Here is a 17,276-nt window from a genome sequence, read left to right on the forward strand (position 1 = left end):
GTTAATGTGAAAGGTCAGTTAACCCTGTGTGCCTTTAGCTTATCTCTACGTTAAAACACCGAATACACTCTCCTGAGGTAAATCAGGATAATTATCATCCAATCACACTTCATTCACAAAGACAACAATGTCGACGCAAACACAACAGCACTAAAGCAGTAAAGTAACCTTCAGATTTCTTGATCAAAACTTGTCTTTTTTTTTTTTTTATCTTGGATTGTTTTGTCAGGTTTGGTTCTGTAATAGACACCTCACCACGAACTGATTTTTCAATGGGGATTAATTAACTGAAGGCCTCAGGAATATAAACTTCCAGTCTCACTGTCAAGCTCTGCTGTGTGTGTACGTTATCGCGGTGACAAGAGGTCTCCAAATACTTGTCCCGATTCTGAGACAAACGGGTAATGAGGAAAATCCAGGCGTCACACGCGCCGAGAAAGTGATCTCCACACAGCACGCATCAGACACAGAGAGGCATGAAATGGGAAGGAAATGTCTGTAACTCCCAGACTTGACAGAGGACTGAGGAAGGGGATCATTTGTTCTTCTCCTCGCTGAATTGGATTTCCATTTTTTTTGGCTGGATTAAAAGTTGTCCGTCCGATCGTTCCCTTCAAACTTGACGTAATCTCCCCATCTGAAGGCCATAATTCGCTCCAGAGGTAATGCAAAATGAACAGATCTGTATGCAAATGAGGCGCAAACGTCAGGTCGGCTTAGGGATCGGCGTGGATGAGGTGTTGTGCAGGACACCTTTTGATCCGTTATTTCACTTACGGATCGGGTTCACTTCCCAAGCAACCTTCTCAGCTAGCTGCGAGAATGTGTGTGTGTGTGTGTATGTGTGTGTGTGTGTGCTGAAGTCCGTGTCTGTCTGTGAGCCAAGGTACGCAGACTTGGTACCTTTGCCTTGTGTGGCAGAACATAAATCTCCCATAGTGAGTGCCTCCCTCTCTTTCGCTTTCTCTCTCTGGAAAGGCAGTCAGTTTGTTGGGGACACTTCCCTTGTGGGCGTTAGGATCTCTGTGGGGGGTCACAGGTCAGTAGGCGGAGGAAGCGACAAGCTGTGAAATGTAAAAGACCAATTTCTTCCACATGTTTCAGTGCTGGGAGAACACTGCCAAGCTGTCAGCCGGCATCACGTTTAAAATGGGCCAGGGTGCTACCCAGCAGACCTGTCACAACTCATTTGTAATTAAAAAGCCTGTGTGATGTTTAAAGCAGAGCACCCCAGAAACTTTTGAGGACTGTTAAATAAAGATGAGCTGTGCGTGCAAAAAAAAAGAAAGAAAAAAAAAGGGGGGGGGGATGTATTAATAACAAAGACGCTAGCCAGTTGCCTTTGTAGTAGATCAATACCAAATGAGCCTGGATTTGATTCCTGGCAAAGGCCAGGATGTTGGATTACTGAGGTGGGAAACAAGAATAGTTTGTTTTTTGAAAATCAGGAAGTGGACTCTCATTGCTATTAACAGGAGGTCATTAGTCACCTCTAGATGTGGTTACAATTGTGGTATGACCTTGCCTGGAACACCAGAAACCACATCAGAACAGTTCATCGGTGCATCTGATGGACACACGTGTACACATTCAGGATCATATCAGGCGTATGGAAAGAAAAGCAAAGCAGTGCCAGACCATCACAGACATAAAACATGGAAACATAATCATATTCACACCTGGGAATGTCTCAAATAAACCTGACCTGCATATCTTCGGACTGCAGGAAGGAGCGACATGCACCCGGAGGAAAGTAGCACAAGTGAGGAAGGAACACGCAAGCTTCACACAGAAAGAGCATTCTTGCTGAGAAGCGACACTAACCACCGAGCCAAGAAGCAGTCGCTGCTATCTAAAATCCTTTCATGATGGATAATGGGACTTAGACATCATAATATCTTATGTTTGCATTATCACATTCAAAAAGTAGTCCGTTAAAGCCAGAACATCTACGTATATGTAATGATAAAGAAATAAAACAACATGTGTCTGCCAGGTCAAAATGCTTTGTTTAGTTTAGCTTAGTGAGACAATAAACAGATACAAATAATGCCGTACTGTGTAAATGTAAGACGAAGTGACTGCTAATATTCCTATAATTCACTATTCTAACATCTAACTGCTAAGAAAAGTTCAAAAGTAGTCCAAGTACCCACCGCTCATTTACAAAACTTGTTTTTTGAATTGTGAGAACATCGGTGTTGAGCTTGCTGCTTAACCATTTGCCTTAAGGCTACAGTGTATCTGTTGGATTTTTGAATGTAATCCAACGAAAAAACAACCTTTGTTTGATTTGACTTCTGTCTGTCAAACTTGGCCCAAGTCTCTACACCCAACCCTACCCTGGAGCACATTCACCTCAGTGGAAGACTGCTGTAAGTGAGGCCTGCCATTCTTCTCATCCCAGTGCTTGTGACATTAGGGTGACATTTTCTCCCCACTGTGGCATAGTCGGGGGTTTTAACATTGGACCCCTACCTGGCAGAGATGAGGAAGAGCAAGCGGAATCAGCTGACAGGTGGAGAGGAGACCCCCGGTGAGAATGCACCACAGCGGGCTCGCCTGCTCTGCTGCTGGGGCCCGCATGCGGCTGCTGTTGAGGGTATAACTGGGACTGGGGATGAATGGGCCGAGCAGTGAGCTGGGGCTGGAGTGGCAGTTGGCCTTGCGGTTGGTCATGATGCACCTCAGGTTGGGACACGAGGTGGGGGTTAGGTGGGGGTATTGATAGGGTGATGCAGCGCTCTGGTCCCCCAGACGTTCCGGAAGGGAGCCTCTTTACCTGAAACACCACAAACAAAAGGGCGGGGGGGGGGGGGTCTGTCCATGTGTTTCATGTCTCAGTGATCAGTGAACATTAATATAACCTCGAGTTAATGTAATCAGCAGTAATGTTCATGTCATTCCATTGCATCACCATTGTTTTTGGGGTAAACAGCACGTATGTGTAATTACACTACAGGTGTTCGTGATCAAACTGCAGACGTAGCTAACTGTTAGCGTTTGTCATAGTGGGCCATAATGGCATAAAATCATTTAATTAAGACCACAAATGTGCCGAGTACAAATACTGCACATCCTATGGCAAAGATGTACAAAAATACCTCTGTTTTCATCCCTCGGAAATGAAAGCAGTGATGATAATGCAGTAATACGAACAACATGTCACAGTTGAAGGGACAAATAAAGAGACCAACCCAAGCCAGAGAGCTTTGTTCTGGCTTTTAATTCAATTAAGATGTTTACTAATCTAATCAATGCATCAGCTCAAATGCATCCGGAATTTTTGGGTAAAGATGTGGTTCTTGTTTGCTCTCTGGGGCCAATTTCCAATTGCTTTTATCATAGAAAACCCCCAAAAATCAAACCCCCATCTACCCAGATCCACCAACCTGCCTCCCAAATAATAGGGGACAGTCAGAGTGTGGGAAAACACACACAAGTATATGATGTACCCATACCTGCACACAATTATGAATATAACATGAACAAAAACAACAGATACGCGTATGCACATGTTTCCGTCATTGCACACACACACACACACACACCTGAAAGTACAGGTTGCACAGCCAGTGGTCTAGATCAGAGGAGATGACGGCTTCAATCTTTCTGAACTGGTCCAGTTGTGTGTTCGGCTCCCCCCTGAGCAGAGGGGTTTTGAACCTGGGTCAATGACACATAACCGGTTGTGTTCACTGTAATTTCGTGTCACTCCATGTGATGTTTTGCTGAGAGGCATTGTAGTTTAGCAACCTATACTGCTTATGTACATATACACAAACTCCTTGAGGTCCATCAGCTAACTTTGATCTGACGCACCTGCCCTGGACAAGGCCGAGGCTCGGTCCGCAAACAGGAAATGCCCCCCAAGCCAGCACAGAGCTGACGTGGCTGCTGTGTCCCGGTAGCGCGATCAGTTGGAAGACCAGGACCATGGAGGGGACGACCTCACGGGCTGCAGGTAGGATCTGCAGACACAGGAAGGCGCAACAATTCACAATTCCACTCACATATGCCTATGAACACACATGCCTACAGGCGCAGACACGAACGTATACATGCACATGCAGACACATCGACACATCGACACAGACAACACTACGGTACTAAGCAGGCATGGACTTGCTCACAACCAGGAGGCCAATGGAGAACAAACACACGGAAAGCAACAAACAGGACAGGAGCCCTCAGGGAGGCACTTATTAATCTACATCCTTGACTTGAATCCTCCTTTAACTTTTTTTCCGGTTTCTTTTCAGGAACTTTCTTAACTGCCATTCTTACTCGTCCGACTCGGCAAATTGCCTAACAGGAGATGATAAAGACTGTCGCCGTCAAATGCAGGGTGGAGGAGCACTTGGGATTGCCGTTGTAGCCTCTGAGCTGACGGTTGCTGCATATCCGATGCAGTGAGGCCCGCCATCAATCAAAAGTGATGATATTAAGGGTATCTCGCAAGAGGCAAGAAGTGTTAGCGGTTAGCAGTCAACGGCAAACATTCTTATTTACCTAGAGAACGGCGGGTTTGCTTAAAAAATGAACTGACAGTGAGATGTGTGCCACTTCATCCATCACTGGGTGGAAATATTTTATCCCTTTATTAGTTGTAATGGGAAACACAGGGGACTTGTTTTAACACATAAATCATGTGTATCCCTCCCACCCACCCCTGATAATCTGCTTTTGGTATGCACCTGTGAAATGATGGGTTAGTGGTGTCTGACGCAGGACACAAATTGATGGCATAATATCACGGATTATGGATATTGAGGATATTTCATATTATTCATTTGCTGTAAGAAATATGACCTGCATAAATAGTCATTTGTGTGCGAGTGCATATGTGTGAGGGAGACGTGCGCTTGTTTGCATGTATGTGTATGTGGCAAGTGTTGCTGTGAGGTTTGTGAGGCTGGATGATGTGCTGCAGAGGTCTTCTCACTTCCTGTGTTAGCTCGGGGAGCTGCTCAAACTACCAGAAGCCGACATATTATTGTTATAGTTCTTTGTCAAATGACTAAACCTCTTTCCTCAATGATCACAACATAGGACAAAAGATTTTAACGAAAAAAATATATATATATATATATAAAAGATCTCCAAAATCACTTCCTCTGACCGTTTATCTTGTTTTCAATTTTCTTCCTGAGTCCTTCTTCTTCCCCCTTTAACAATGAAATGTGGAATCTTATGCCTGTTCCCATTCGGTGCACAAAGGCCGTGGGCCCGACTCCTCTTGTGTGCTCCCACTTGCCAGCAAATCCAAGACATCTCCAACTGAACTGCACTGTTTCTGTCTAAATCCAGACCCAGATGCACAAAGCAAAGGGTGATTGAAAAAAAAAAAAGAAGGAGAGAGAGGGAGGAAAGGAAAATAAGCTCCTGGCTTCCTCTTACCATCACTAATTCCTCATTTCCTCTTAGAAGGGACTGCAAGCACTCCTAAAATCGCACGCTACAGTGTGGGCAAGAGGGAGGGAGGGAGAGAGAGAGAGAAAACATCCAAGCCAATCCTGATAGTGGTGGAAACGCTGATCAGATTTGTCTGAGACTATCAATGGGGACAACAACAACAGGTTTGTCTATAAAGCACAGCCGAGGGTTTGGGGAGGAGAGGAGGTAAGGAAGAGTGACACGAGGCATTTACCATGCCGTACTTAAACCTTTTTTTACCTCTGAATCAGATCCCAGGTCCGCATTCAGTTTATGCCAGTTTTTACCCCGTCCTTTATGTTTGATGGGAGCTGCAGACAATATTATCAGGATGCTCTCGCTCAGTGAATACGCCCACTAGCACATTGGCAGTGTCCACATGTGCTAAATGCTCCGGCTAAGGCCTTTAGAGTTGCCATCAGAACACTGAAGAAGCCCTTTCTCAGCATGTACAAAACTATATGGAATACTTTCCGTCATATCAAGAGGTTTAAGAAAGTGGTTGTGAAATGTGCATTGACTTCATCAAATGTAATCTGCTGTGTTGTTTCATCAGAAGAAGCAAATGTGAAAACACGTTTAGTCTTTGACCATACATTGGAAATGGAAGTTGAGATTTTTAAGACTTTAGTTTATAACTTTTCCATTTCTTCTTGTATCCGGCTCAACCATGTTACAGACGGTCAAATACATGCAGAAAATAAACTAAATCTTTCACTGCATTTGTACAGTTTCATTCCAATAACACATCACTTCCTTATATAAATGAATAATTGATCTTGGGTTTGATTTACATGCATGGATTAAATGTCATGTTTGAAAAGTTGTTGTTTTATTCATATGGAGATCCCTGGAGAAAAACCCAGAGGCTGTGTGAGGCATATTTTCATATGCCGTCTTTTACAGCAATATAACTTCTCATAACCCTTTCAATATCCACTGCAACTGATGAAACCAAGCGAAACCGAAAGAGGAATTTGGAATTACTGTGTTAAATACAAAAACTAAAAACGCATTGTGGCGAGTTCTGTCATATTAGCAAAGCATGTTCTATTCTTTGCTTTTATCTGAGGGGACTGTTGGTTTTTTAAGATTGCGTTTTACAAAAAAATCTTCCATTGAATTTCACATCAAAGGCTTCGTCCATGTCATTGGAATTTAGCGTGATTTAATTCAGGTTCCCTTAATGTCAAAATTGCTTTCAGATAAGAGATGTTTTATATTTATTCTAATAGTTCGCTGGAAATAAAAGAAATATTCAAAGCAGCTTCCCCACGCATCACATGAATTAAGGGATTCTTATGAAATGAATCACAACCTGATTATGTCCTGGTTGAATAAAAACACATTATTGTCAATCGAGCGTCTCTTGCATGTTCTCTTTCAAATCTGCAACCTTGACTGTGAATGTCAATGCTGACTGCAAACAAAACATTTGGAGTTCATAGTAAATGGTTTTTTTTTAGAATTACGCCATTTATGTTTTGCCAAAATCCAAAATTTAAACAAAGCTAAAGACAAACTGAAGCTATGACTCTTGACACATTTATCTTAAATGTTCAATAAATCCATATGAATGTATTTACCACGATTTTGGATGCCTTGTGGACTTTTTCTGATTCCTGAATTGTTACAGTGTCATCATGTTGTGCTTCTGTCCCACATCTCCTCACCATGAATAGGCTCTGGTTGAGGTGCAGGTCGGTGTCCCAGAAGCGCCCCCGATGCTCGATCGGCTCGGTGGACACCGCCGACTGTTGCTGCTCTTTCTGACTGCACCGGGCCAGAGCTGGGCCCCCTAAACGACTGTGAAGGGCCACGCTGACCGCGTAGAGGCCCCTTGGTAGCTTGTCTCTGGTGGCTCTTAGGCAGCATACACACACCTCCACGGGCTGCGGGGTTGTGCTCTGGGTCACCTATAAGACAAAGTGCAGAACATACGATTTTACTACAGTATCTTATCCATTACATGTTATGACAGACACATATTAGAACTGTAAATGTACTGTACATATTACACTTTAAACAAACAAACCAACAATTTAACTCTATTATATGTATTAACTCTTTTATTTTGTAAAACTTTCATACCTCACACAACAAAATAGAGATGTTGCATCGTCAACTCTACAATCATACCCAATATAGAGCTTTACACTTATCATTACAGTAAGACCATACAGTCAAGTGTTTGTTGGTAACCAGGGTGTAATTGATAATCAACTGTGTCAAGCTGAAAGACAGTTTGTCTGTTTGCTTTCGGAATTTACCACTAAACCACTAGCGGCAATTAGTCAACCTGCCTCTAAAACAAACAATTTGTTGGCAGTGTGACGCAACCATATTGGCCAACATTGTAAATGTTGTCAGCAAATACGTTATCTAATCGAATCCACATGTGTAACTACTGTTTGGAGTGCTGTGTAAATACCTTTTACTTTGATACTCAATTGCACTGTTTCTCCACAACACCTCCTCAATGATACTTAGCTGTTATTTAAAATAGAAATCTCTCACATTTCATTGTCCGCAGGTTAAAATGGAAACTCGTGTTCTTTTTAACATCTCTGTGACAGTACCAAAATAAACATTATAGGCACTAAAAACTTCATGGCAGAACACATGTATTGGATTGTACTACCTTGTCCAGGTGTACCCAATACAGATAGTACAGGTAACACCTAATAACGTTGCCACTGAGTGTATATTTGTAAGGAATAGAGTGCTGCAGGCATGACATATTTTTGTGGGCCTACCCAGATGTTAGCATCGCACTGGTTCCCTCGACAAAGAGCCAATGGGAAGTAAAAAGCTAAAATTAGCCACGATCTCATGACTTCACGTCACCACCGCTATGCTGACTACTGCTCAGCATGATGGCGTTCAGTTGTCTTATTCCACCACCTTTTTTTTTTTTTTATTCAGGTATGTTTGCTGAACAACTGCAGTGTTTTCGTCCAATTGCTGTCAAGCAGTCATATATGTAAGACATGGCCAGTACAGCTGCAGGCTTCCATCTGGTGATCTCCATTCAACCATTTAGGGGCTAAGTGCCTCGCTTCAAGGGCACATCAGCATTCCTTGTTATCGAAAGTTGAGAGTGGCATTTATTTTCCCCTGGCCACGCTGCCCATTCAGAGGATGGTTTCCAAACGCCAACCTTCTGGTAGCACGCTCATCCCACGAACCTTCAGGCGACATCAGCCCACTTGTTGTTTATTTGCTTGTTTGTTTTGGTGACATTTGCCTCCTTTTTAGGGCTTAGGATGAGTAATAGGGTAAGCTCGTGAGACAGTTAAGTTATATATTTCTTTTTTTGATGAAACATAATCGGAGAACAATAGAAATACAAATTCAGTCTTTTGTCCCCTGTGGCATCTGTTGAACAGCACTGAATGACAAGTCAATCTGGCTTAAACAGAGCCGCTTGGTCTTCATCACCATTTAGATGTTTTTAAACTTCAAAAGCGATGCTTTTCCCATCCTATATTGCCAATCCCATCCCATCCCACCCTATCGCATCTTTTCCCACCATATCATTCCATCCCATCCCATCCTGTCCTTTCCAATCCTATCCCATTATATCTGATGTTATTTATCCATCCTATGCTATCCTGCCCTATCCCTTCCTTTCTTGAATGCCGGTATTTCTTCTTCTCTAATCATCTAAGTTGCTTCTCTTAATTCCCATTCATTTTCAACTTAATGCGCATTCATTTTATGAACTCAAATTTACACCGTGTTGACCATCTCCCCAGGGCTAGTTCTGAGTGTCTGGCAATTAAAGCCCTCAATTCTAATCAATGACATAGTAGCACTCAGGGCTACATGTGCACACACACTCATATTCATACATGGTTTACAGTATACTGTGTGCAGTGCAGTCACCAAACAACTGAGACTATCCCTATCCTTCTCCGCACACTTCACATCATAACCTAACACCGGCGGGTGGTGCCCATTGCTTTGCTAGTCTGTGAAGGAGGGGGGGGAAGGTGTGTGCTGAGCCCTCCAGTAATGCCCCTCAATCTCCCCACTGTGCGCATCTTTGCATACCAAAACAACAAAAACAATTTAGGCAGAAGTGAAATTAGTATAATTGGTGGCAAAGCGGTTTAGCCCACACATCTCACATTTTGTGGGGGGAGGTGATGGAGGCCTCCAAGTCCCCACACTGGAATAGATGTATGCATGAGGACTGGAAAGGGAAGAGGAGGAAGATGAGAAAGGACAAAAATAAGCAAAAAAAAAAACAATAACATCAAACCGGTGTCAGATTTCCACTATGTATGTTTTTTATGAGGTATTGTTATTATCCGGCCCACATGCTCGCACAGGCGACGTAAGAGACAGTCAAGACAGCAAGGCGAAGGTAAAAGGTGAAGTGAGCCAATTTTCCATATCAGAGGTGGTTTGTTTGCCCCAAGCCTGAGTTGTGCCTAAAGTGCCATAACATTACAGCACTCCTACAGATGAGATCAAAGGCTCTAGCGAGGGATCCTCCGTGGTTTTGCTGGCAAGCAGCCGTCCTTTCGCTGAAACATCTTTTCAGGGCTTTCCACACATTGACTGATCACACAAAATGCACTCTTAATAGAGAGGAAATGCCACATACAAAAACTTCCTTTCTTTCTAAGTATGGGCTAATATTCAGAGATTAAGCTTTCTCGTTAATTATTTTCATTTTAATTAGTAAATCTTAATTAACAATGAACATTTACCCTTAAAATTTTTTGGCTTCGGAATGAAGGAGGGGGGTGAAGAAAGGAGAGAATAAATATGACAATCTTTTTGGGACCTCCGGGCAGGATTACTGATGCAGGCTGCCTCCGTTATTAAACACGTTCTAAATTAAATGCCTCCATGAATTTTGCACAGAAATATATTTTCATAGTTTTGCATGCCAAATGTGACATTTTATATTTCAGATTCATCTCGCTGCAGTAATTTTAGGGAAATGTCATATAAACAAAGATTTTGTCATTTACCAAAGGAAATTACTATGCGTGGCAGGTTTGGCCATTGCTTTCTCTCTCTCTCTCCCTCTCTCTCTCTCTCTCTCTCTCTCTCTCTCTCTCTCTCTCTCGCTCTCTTTGCCCCCTATTCTGCCTGTGCCGGTTGTTTCAAGTCAGCAAGCCATAAAAAATCTTTATCTCAGTGAAACACAGCAATTTGGGAGATAATCGAATGGTGACTGGGGGGCACAAATGCCAGTCTGAGGAATTATACCACAATCTCCCCTGCATTTACAACCTTCCTCAAAGCCAGTTGTCACCCTGGAAGGAAAGCCCCCGACTGAAGATTCATTACATCTTTAAGCCAGCACGGTGGCATGGCAGCCTCATCCCCAGATGCAACACAACAGCACACTCCTCCCACAGCTGGTGATGCTACCGCTAAAGCTGCAGCTTCCTTCTCTCTTTTCCCACTTGGTTCTCTGTTCTGTCCTCTCCCTCTGTTCCCCTTTTTCATCTCCAAAGACTCCTTTTTCCTCCTACTTAGATTCCTAAAACCACAGACAACATCCACACAAAGCAGGCAGGAAAAAAACAAAAATCTTTGTGTGGCTGAATAGTTAGCATCTGTATGGTGCCTGCATGTGAATGTGCCTTTGTGTGGGCATGTGCACATACACTACCCATTAGTGTAATGAATAGCATGCAAGAATATAAAATATGGGGTATTATTTCCCCATTCATCACATGATTTCACATAATTACATCATTGGACTGTTTTTGAACAAACAACCCTCCATTTATTTGAAGATTTTGTAAACACTTTTGGGATCAATACGTTCCTCTTGTGTCTCCTCCTGTGAAACAAGCCGCTTAGCGATTCAAAAGGTATGTCACTTCCTGTTTGTGTGCTTTCTCTTTGCAACGTTTGCTACTCAGTCCACAGTCTTGAGCGGCTAGTGGAGCTTACCTGCCACGGGGGCCGTGATGCTAAAGAAGAGGATTGTGGGAGCGCTGTCATCTGCCCGTATTTGGCTATCGCTTCCTCTTGGCCTTCCCCCAGCGCTCTGAGTGACAGGTTTTCAGTGGTTCTGCTGCTACATGCACACACACACACACACACACACACACACAAACACGCGTATACAACACACAAGAATACAAGAAGCTAACCCTGTTAACAGCCACCTGCATTTTGGACTCTCTGTTGTTCCACTCTGTAGCCAACAGAGGCTCAATCTAATAACAACACAACAAAACACTTTCCACTGGGTCCCTCTCTCTCTCTCTCTCGTTCTCTCTCTCTGCCTTTCTCGGCCTTTCAATCTTATCAGTGGTAACGTAATAAGCGGTTGCTTCGCTCTGTCTCCTCGCCACCTCTCTTAATTCCTCAAAATAAAGCAATATCACAGGGGCCCTGGCCTGCCTGTGACTGGGGATAAGATGCTTGTAAAAAGGAAGGATAATTCCGCAAATAAATGCTCGGCATCAAAGGCAGGCACTGGGTCTTTCTTTCCTTTCTCTCGCTCTCTCCCTCCTTACTGTTCGCCTATCAAAAGTATTACATGTGCTTTCATCAGTTCACAACAAGGCACAATGTGCTTCCTAATGCAATTACTCGACCTCCATTAAATCAGAAACAGTGGAAACAAATGAATTACACATTTGTTACAAAAACCACAAGTCAGCTCCCCGTCTCTCCTCTTTATTTTTTTTCTTCCCTTTCATAGGCGTAGGGAGAGAGAAAAAGTGAAATCATTTCTCATTAAATTTCAGGCAGATGTAGCCCTAGGTGATGCATAGAAAGTCTCCCATGTCTAATAGCCACCCACCATTGATATCAGAAGGAATTTACTGGGTTCAAGGCTGTCGAGAGGAGGTCATCGCGCTAAACTCCGAACCACATTAATCTGACAGGGCTGGTGTCCGACTACTAGCCACCCATAAAACAACCAAACACAAGAGAAGATACTGATGTGTACAGTAGTTCCTTGATTTTATCATGTCAGCCGGCATGCTAGTCCGTAATTGCTAAAAACTTAAACATGCTAAGCCGATCGCCCGAGGCGCTCTCGCTACGAGATTTGATGCGTGATCTCCGACGAAAGTGGCGGGACCGAGAATTGATGCGCCTCCAGGCCCAATGACATGGGCAGATTTCTGTCACCTCGAGACACGCTATACCCACAATGCAATGCCCGTCAACAGGAGAAGACATGCAGAGGACGTACGACTTACTTATTCCTTGCTCGAATGTCAGTGGAATCGCAAATGCTTTTCACGCAATTAAAGATTACAGTCATGTGACATCAATTGTACATATGGAGAGGAATGTGAAAATGGGCTGGACTTTACCACCGGAGCAGTGTGCTCAGCCGGGGCTGCGGCGCTTCTCTCACTGCCTCGTCACACTCTCTTTGTGAATGAGGCACCTTTAAATATTAAAGTGGATATGTTAACAAACACTGTTAATGTGGTAACCGTCGTTAACATCATCGGCAAATTGACAATTTCGTGTAAACACCACATCACTCTAATTTACAATGCAAGATATTCATTTTTGTGACGAATTGTCATGAAATATTGTTAAAAGATGAGCACTCAGGAATGAGAATTTGTGGCGGGCTAATGTTATGGAGAAATGTAACAAGAAAGAAAATGATTGGAGGACTATGTTGAGCTTGTGAAATGATCTCTAAACAGCACACAGTCCCGAAGTTAATGTCCTGTGGGCGATTGTGCCTTTTAACTAAAAAAAGCAACGACTCCTTCACACAGCATATAAACAGTACACGGGCCTTTACCTCAACATTCCCAGCAAAGAAGGCCATTAGTCTCTTCTTTCTCTTTGCCCACTCCCTCCTCTTCAGTGGTCCCTTCTGAGCCGCTCGCTGGAAATCCGTGTAAACACACACGCACACTTTCTTTGGATGCCGCTTTGTGAAACAGTGCAGTGCACCATAATGGCAGAATTAAGCACAAGGAGCAACTGTAATGCAATCTGCAGGCAATCGATACTGAGCCAGGCCCTAAAGACATGTAGCGTTTGATGAGTATTTCTGCCGGTTTTACATTCAGTCAGCACATTCGCACTCCCCATTCAGACGCATTGACACTGCTAAGTGACAGCGTCTCGCCCTGTAGAGGCTTTGTACGACAGAATAGAGGAAGAAGAAAAACACTGTTATTTTTAAAATAGATGTGAAATCTCTGGTGGATAATGTGCTTTCAATGGGAGGTGGGTGTGGAAACAGTAGGAGAGCGCATACACATTATGGCAGAATAAGATAACACTGATCCCAATGCTGATACAGTACACAGTAGACGCTACTATCATCCAGTCAGGGAGGATGAGTCAACTGTTGCTGTGGCTTCCAAGTGATGGTGAGACATTGTTGAACCATTTTTTCCTCCAATTATGTTGACTTTATATTCATATCATTTGATGCTCCGACTCTCTTTTGAAGTGAGATTATAACTAAAAATACTGCGGATCGAAGTTCTGCATTCTTTTAACGTATGCGTTAATTTGTCGGGTTTCCCCGCAATCTAGATTTGCCAACACAATGGAAAGCACATGTTCTTGTTGTCCTCTCCCATTTCCTTTCTGACTGACGGAATACAAACACTTGTTCTGAAAAGAGCTTCAGATCTTAACGCTAGTTCACTCTGTCCCGACTCCCCAGTTGGAAAATATAAAGTAGTCACGCTCTATTTTTCCTGAAAAGACTGTAAGACGGGTAAAGAAAGAAGGAAATCAGCTGCTGTCAGAGACAAATATGCATAACAATGCACAACAAAGTTCAAAGGCAGAACAAAATATGGAAAGATAAAAGAAAGAAAATGAGTAAGCCGAGTACGTAACACACCCACATACCCATATACACATAGGCATGTGAACAGACAACATAGATAAATGTACACGCACACACACACAATGTCCATTAGCTAAAGCCACTGATACACAGCGTAATGGACATGGCTGATGTGCTGGTGAATATGGGATGATGACACAGATATTCCTCTTTGTAGCCCTGACCTGCTGCAGTGAAAGGCTGCCAAGCGTGATCATGTCAGGCCGCACACGCTCCCTCAGCTGCTGGGCGTAGTGGGGGCTCACCTCCTCAGCTGTGCTCGCTGCAAGAAATAATACAGTGGCATCACAAACCGTATAATATTTATCCAAAAAATATATAATGCCACAGCAGCATTATGCGGAAGTCTTTGAATATAATGTTATGTGTCTTATCATGTCCACCAATAAAATCGGAGGGAATAAAATAAAAGAGTCCAGAGACAAAGAATTGCATGAAAATGTACACAACTCCCTGCTAGCTTTATGAATGTTCAAAGGAAATACATGTTCTTATCATACTAAACTTAATAGTGTGATATTAAGATAACAACAAACAACATATAAAACGTAAATAAAAGGATAGCATTACTTTTTACAGTGCTTTCTCTGCCCATTACCATCCTCCCTGCTTTGAGTCCAGCCTCTCCTCCCAGCCCAGCACCACTAGCCCCAGCCTGGGTTTTGGCAATGGTATGGGCCTGGGAGGGCCTGGAGCCCGAGGCTTCACCACCACCGTGGAGCAGCAGTCGCCGCTGAAGCACCGGATCACCCGCCTTCACCTCCAACACCTCCTCATCCCTGGAGGCTGGCAGCGTACCTGGAGAGATACGCATCAGCGGGCATGCACAGACACACACACACACACACACATGCATACACATACTGATGGATGTGCATACTTACCACATCCAGTAACAGACACACATGTATATACAGACATGTATGCAGGTTGGACAGTGGTGTACTCTGAAACAGCAACTCACATGAATACAATATGAACATTCACAAAACCAAAGTCTCATATTCAGGCCTTAAATCCTGATCTTCACATATTCATATTGGAGACAAGACCTTAGTTCTGCACAAGAACCACAGTAGCCTGCTTGGCTATTCTTTTGCTAATATGATGGCGGTTGTTTATTCAAGCAAAGTCTGTGGTTTTTAGATACAAATATCTCATAACATTTATTCAAACTCGTGCAAAACGATTTGACCAAATACAAGGAAGGTTTGTTGATCTTAAGAGCAGATGTAGAATAGGATACATGAGGCTGAACTGAGGCTTTACTCTGCAAGGAATGAAAAGGAAGATGTGGTGCTTTTGTTGCTTGTAGCTGTTGTGAACAACGGGCCTATACATTGAAAGAAAGTTTGTCTTCTGCACCATACGTGAACTAGTTTTTAGTGAGCAACCTAGAATCCATTACTGGAAGCAGGGAAGCATAACTTACAGCAGCTAACCTGCTTGCTTTGTGTCTTTTCAGTTTTGCCGCACCGCCTCGGTAGAAAGCAAGAGGTATTCTTTTGAGCATCTGCGTATTCAACATGTGCAGTCCAATATGCACAACAGCCAAAGCTGTTACCACTGACTAATGCTTTCCACATAGAAGCTGATATCAATGCCCGACGTCTTACCGGGAACTAGAATGAATAGAATACCATTCTGTGTTCTTTCATCTCCAAGCCAAGGCAATAAAATGTATCACGATAAAAAAAAGGAAGAACTGAAAGATCTCAGACAGACAGAAGGGATTTCTCTAGGAATTTCTTTTTTTTGAGAAAATGTCTACAGCACTGGCCACTGCCCATTTCATTAATACTTTGTCGTATTCATGCTCTTTCTTGTGAAATGTGCATGGTGCTTTATGGCAGGCTATAGAAGCGAAGACAAAAGCCTGAGAAGCAGTCACAGAATGTCAGGATCAGCACTGACATACACTGCGCTGGCCGTGCGGCTGCAAAGAAGACATGGGGCCTACACCGGTGGGAGGCATCCATACAACAGCATAAGGTGATTGTCATGAAGCCTATTGTCGCTTGGTGAAGTGCTTACTGGCAGTCACCGCAGTCGGACTCCAACGGTACAGAAGTAGGAGCTCTCTCTCTCTCTCTCTTCCTCTCTCTCTCTTCTCTTCCCAGTCTCTCAGCCTATTGCATGGAGGAACTGTTAATCCAAGATCCTCTTTACTTTTTCAGTGGGATTTCATGAACATTCCAAGACAATGGATGGGGCTGCTAATCTCGGTGGTACAGCTAAATCCAAGACAATGGCAAATAATACAAGCCGGGCTAAATTCTACCGTGTTGAAGCGGGCCTAAACCCATCACTTGTGCGCTGGAATTACAAGGGAGATGTGCGTCATGTCAACAGGATCTGGTGCGACTGTCTTCAGCCAGAACAATGCTGAGCTTAAACCTCCTCAGTGTTGCCAGGTTGGCTACATATTTAAATAAAACTGAGCTAATGAGAAAAGGCACGCCTACTGTGAGACAATGGCTGTGCTTGGAAAGCTGACTACAAGTGACGGTCCATTTCGTATTCTTTGTTCCGCGTTAGTGCTGCGTTTTAGTGTTGGTAGCATCATATTTTTGTCTGGGTTGTTTATGATTTCACTTGTTTATGTCTTAACCTAAAGATACTGTACCTTTAAAGTCCCACTTGAACGGAAGTTAGAGCGTCTTTGGTTTCTGTTACGGTGTCAAATGTGTGATGACTCGTCCTGCACTCAGGGGCGTTTACAAAACAATAATCCAATCAAATGAGAGTTTGGGCGACTGGCTAGCCCCAATGGTCATAAAAAAACAAACTTCACCGTATGTGCACCTTTCATCTCTCCCTCGTCATCCTCCTGCATCTAACAACAGTTGAGTGAGGTGTGTGTGTATGTGTGTGTGTGTGTGTGGCAAACCAGCAGTCCTCTGTCGCTCCGTATCACGCTAAAGCACGCCCATTTTTAGTTGCCAAATATAATGTAAAGGATTTGATTTAAATCCCTTTTGTAACTGCACACCGCTAACATATTTCGTTT

At 43.3% G+C, this 17,276-nt stretch overlaps 1 protein-coding gene across 1 annotated transcript in view; it reads right to left on the reverse strand.

The window, feature by feature from the left end:
• ofcc1 (orofacial cleft 1 candidate 1) overlaps nucleotides 1–17,276 on the reverse strand; it is a gene marked incomplete at both ends in the record, with an annotated part of 80,482 nt that overhangs the window by 52,283 nt on the left and 10,923 nt on the right. Inside the window, 10 exons of the mRNA XM_079292341.1 lie at nucleotides 1,521–1,567; nucleotides 2,479–2,782; nucleotides 3,552–3,666; nucleotides 3,823–3,971; nucleotides 7,110–7,352; nucleotides 11,362–11,488; nucleotides 12,747–12,823; nucleotides 13,196–13,282; nucleotides 14,431–14,528; nucleotides 14,837–15,064. Coding sequence (XP_079148467.1) covers nucleotides 1,521–1,567; nucleotides 2,479–2,782; nucleotides 3,552–3,666; nucleotides 3,823–3,971; nucleotides 7,110–7,352; nucleotides 11,362–11,488; nucleotides 12,747–12,823; nucleotides 13,196–13,282; nucleotides 14,431–14,528; nucleotides 14,837–15,064 — 1,475 coding nt within the window. The remainder of the gene's footprint in view (nucleotides 1–1,520; nucleotides 1,568–2,478; nucleotides 2,783–3,551; nucleotides 3,667–3,822; nucleotides 3,972–7,109; nucleotides 7,353–11,361; nucleotides 11,489–12,746; nucleotides 12,824–13,195; nucleotides 13,283–14,430; nucleotides 14,529–14,836; nucleotides 15,065–17,276) is intronic.

This window comes from Melanostigma gelatinosum, assembly GCF_949748355.1.
Source record: "Melanostigma gelatinosum genome assembly, chromosome: 20".
Lineage (NCBI taxonomy): Eukaryota > Metazoa > Chordata > Actinopteri > Perciformes > Zoarcidae > Melanostigma > Melanostigma gelatinosum.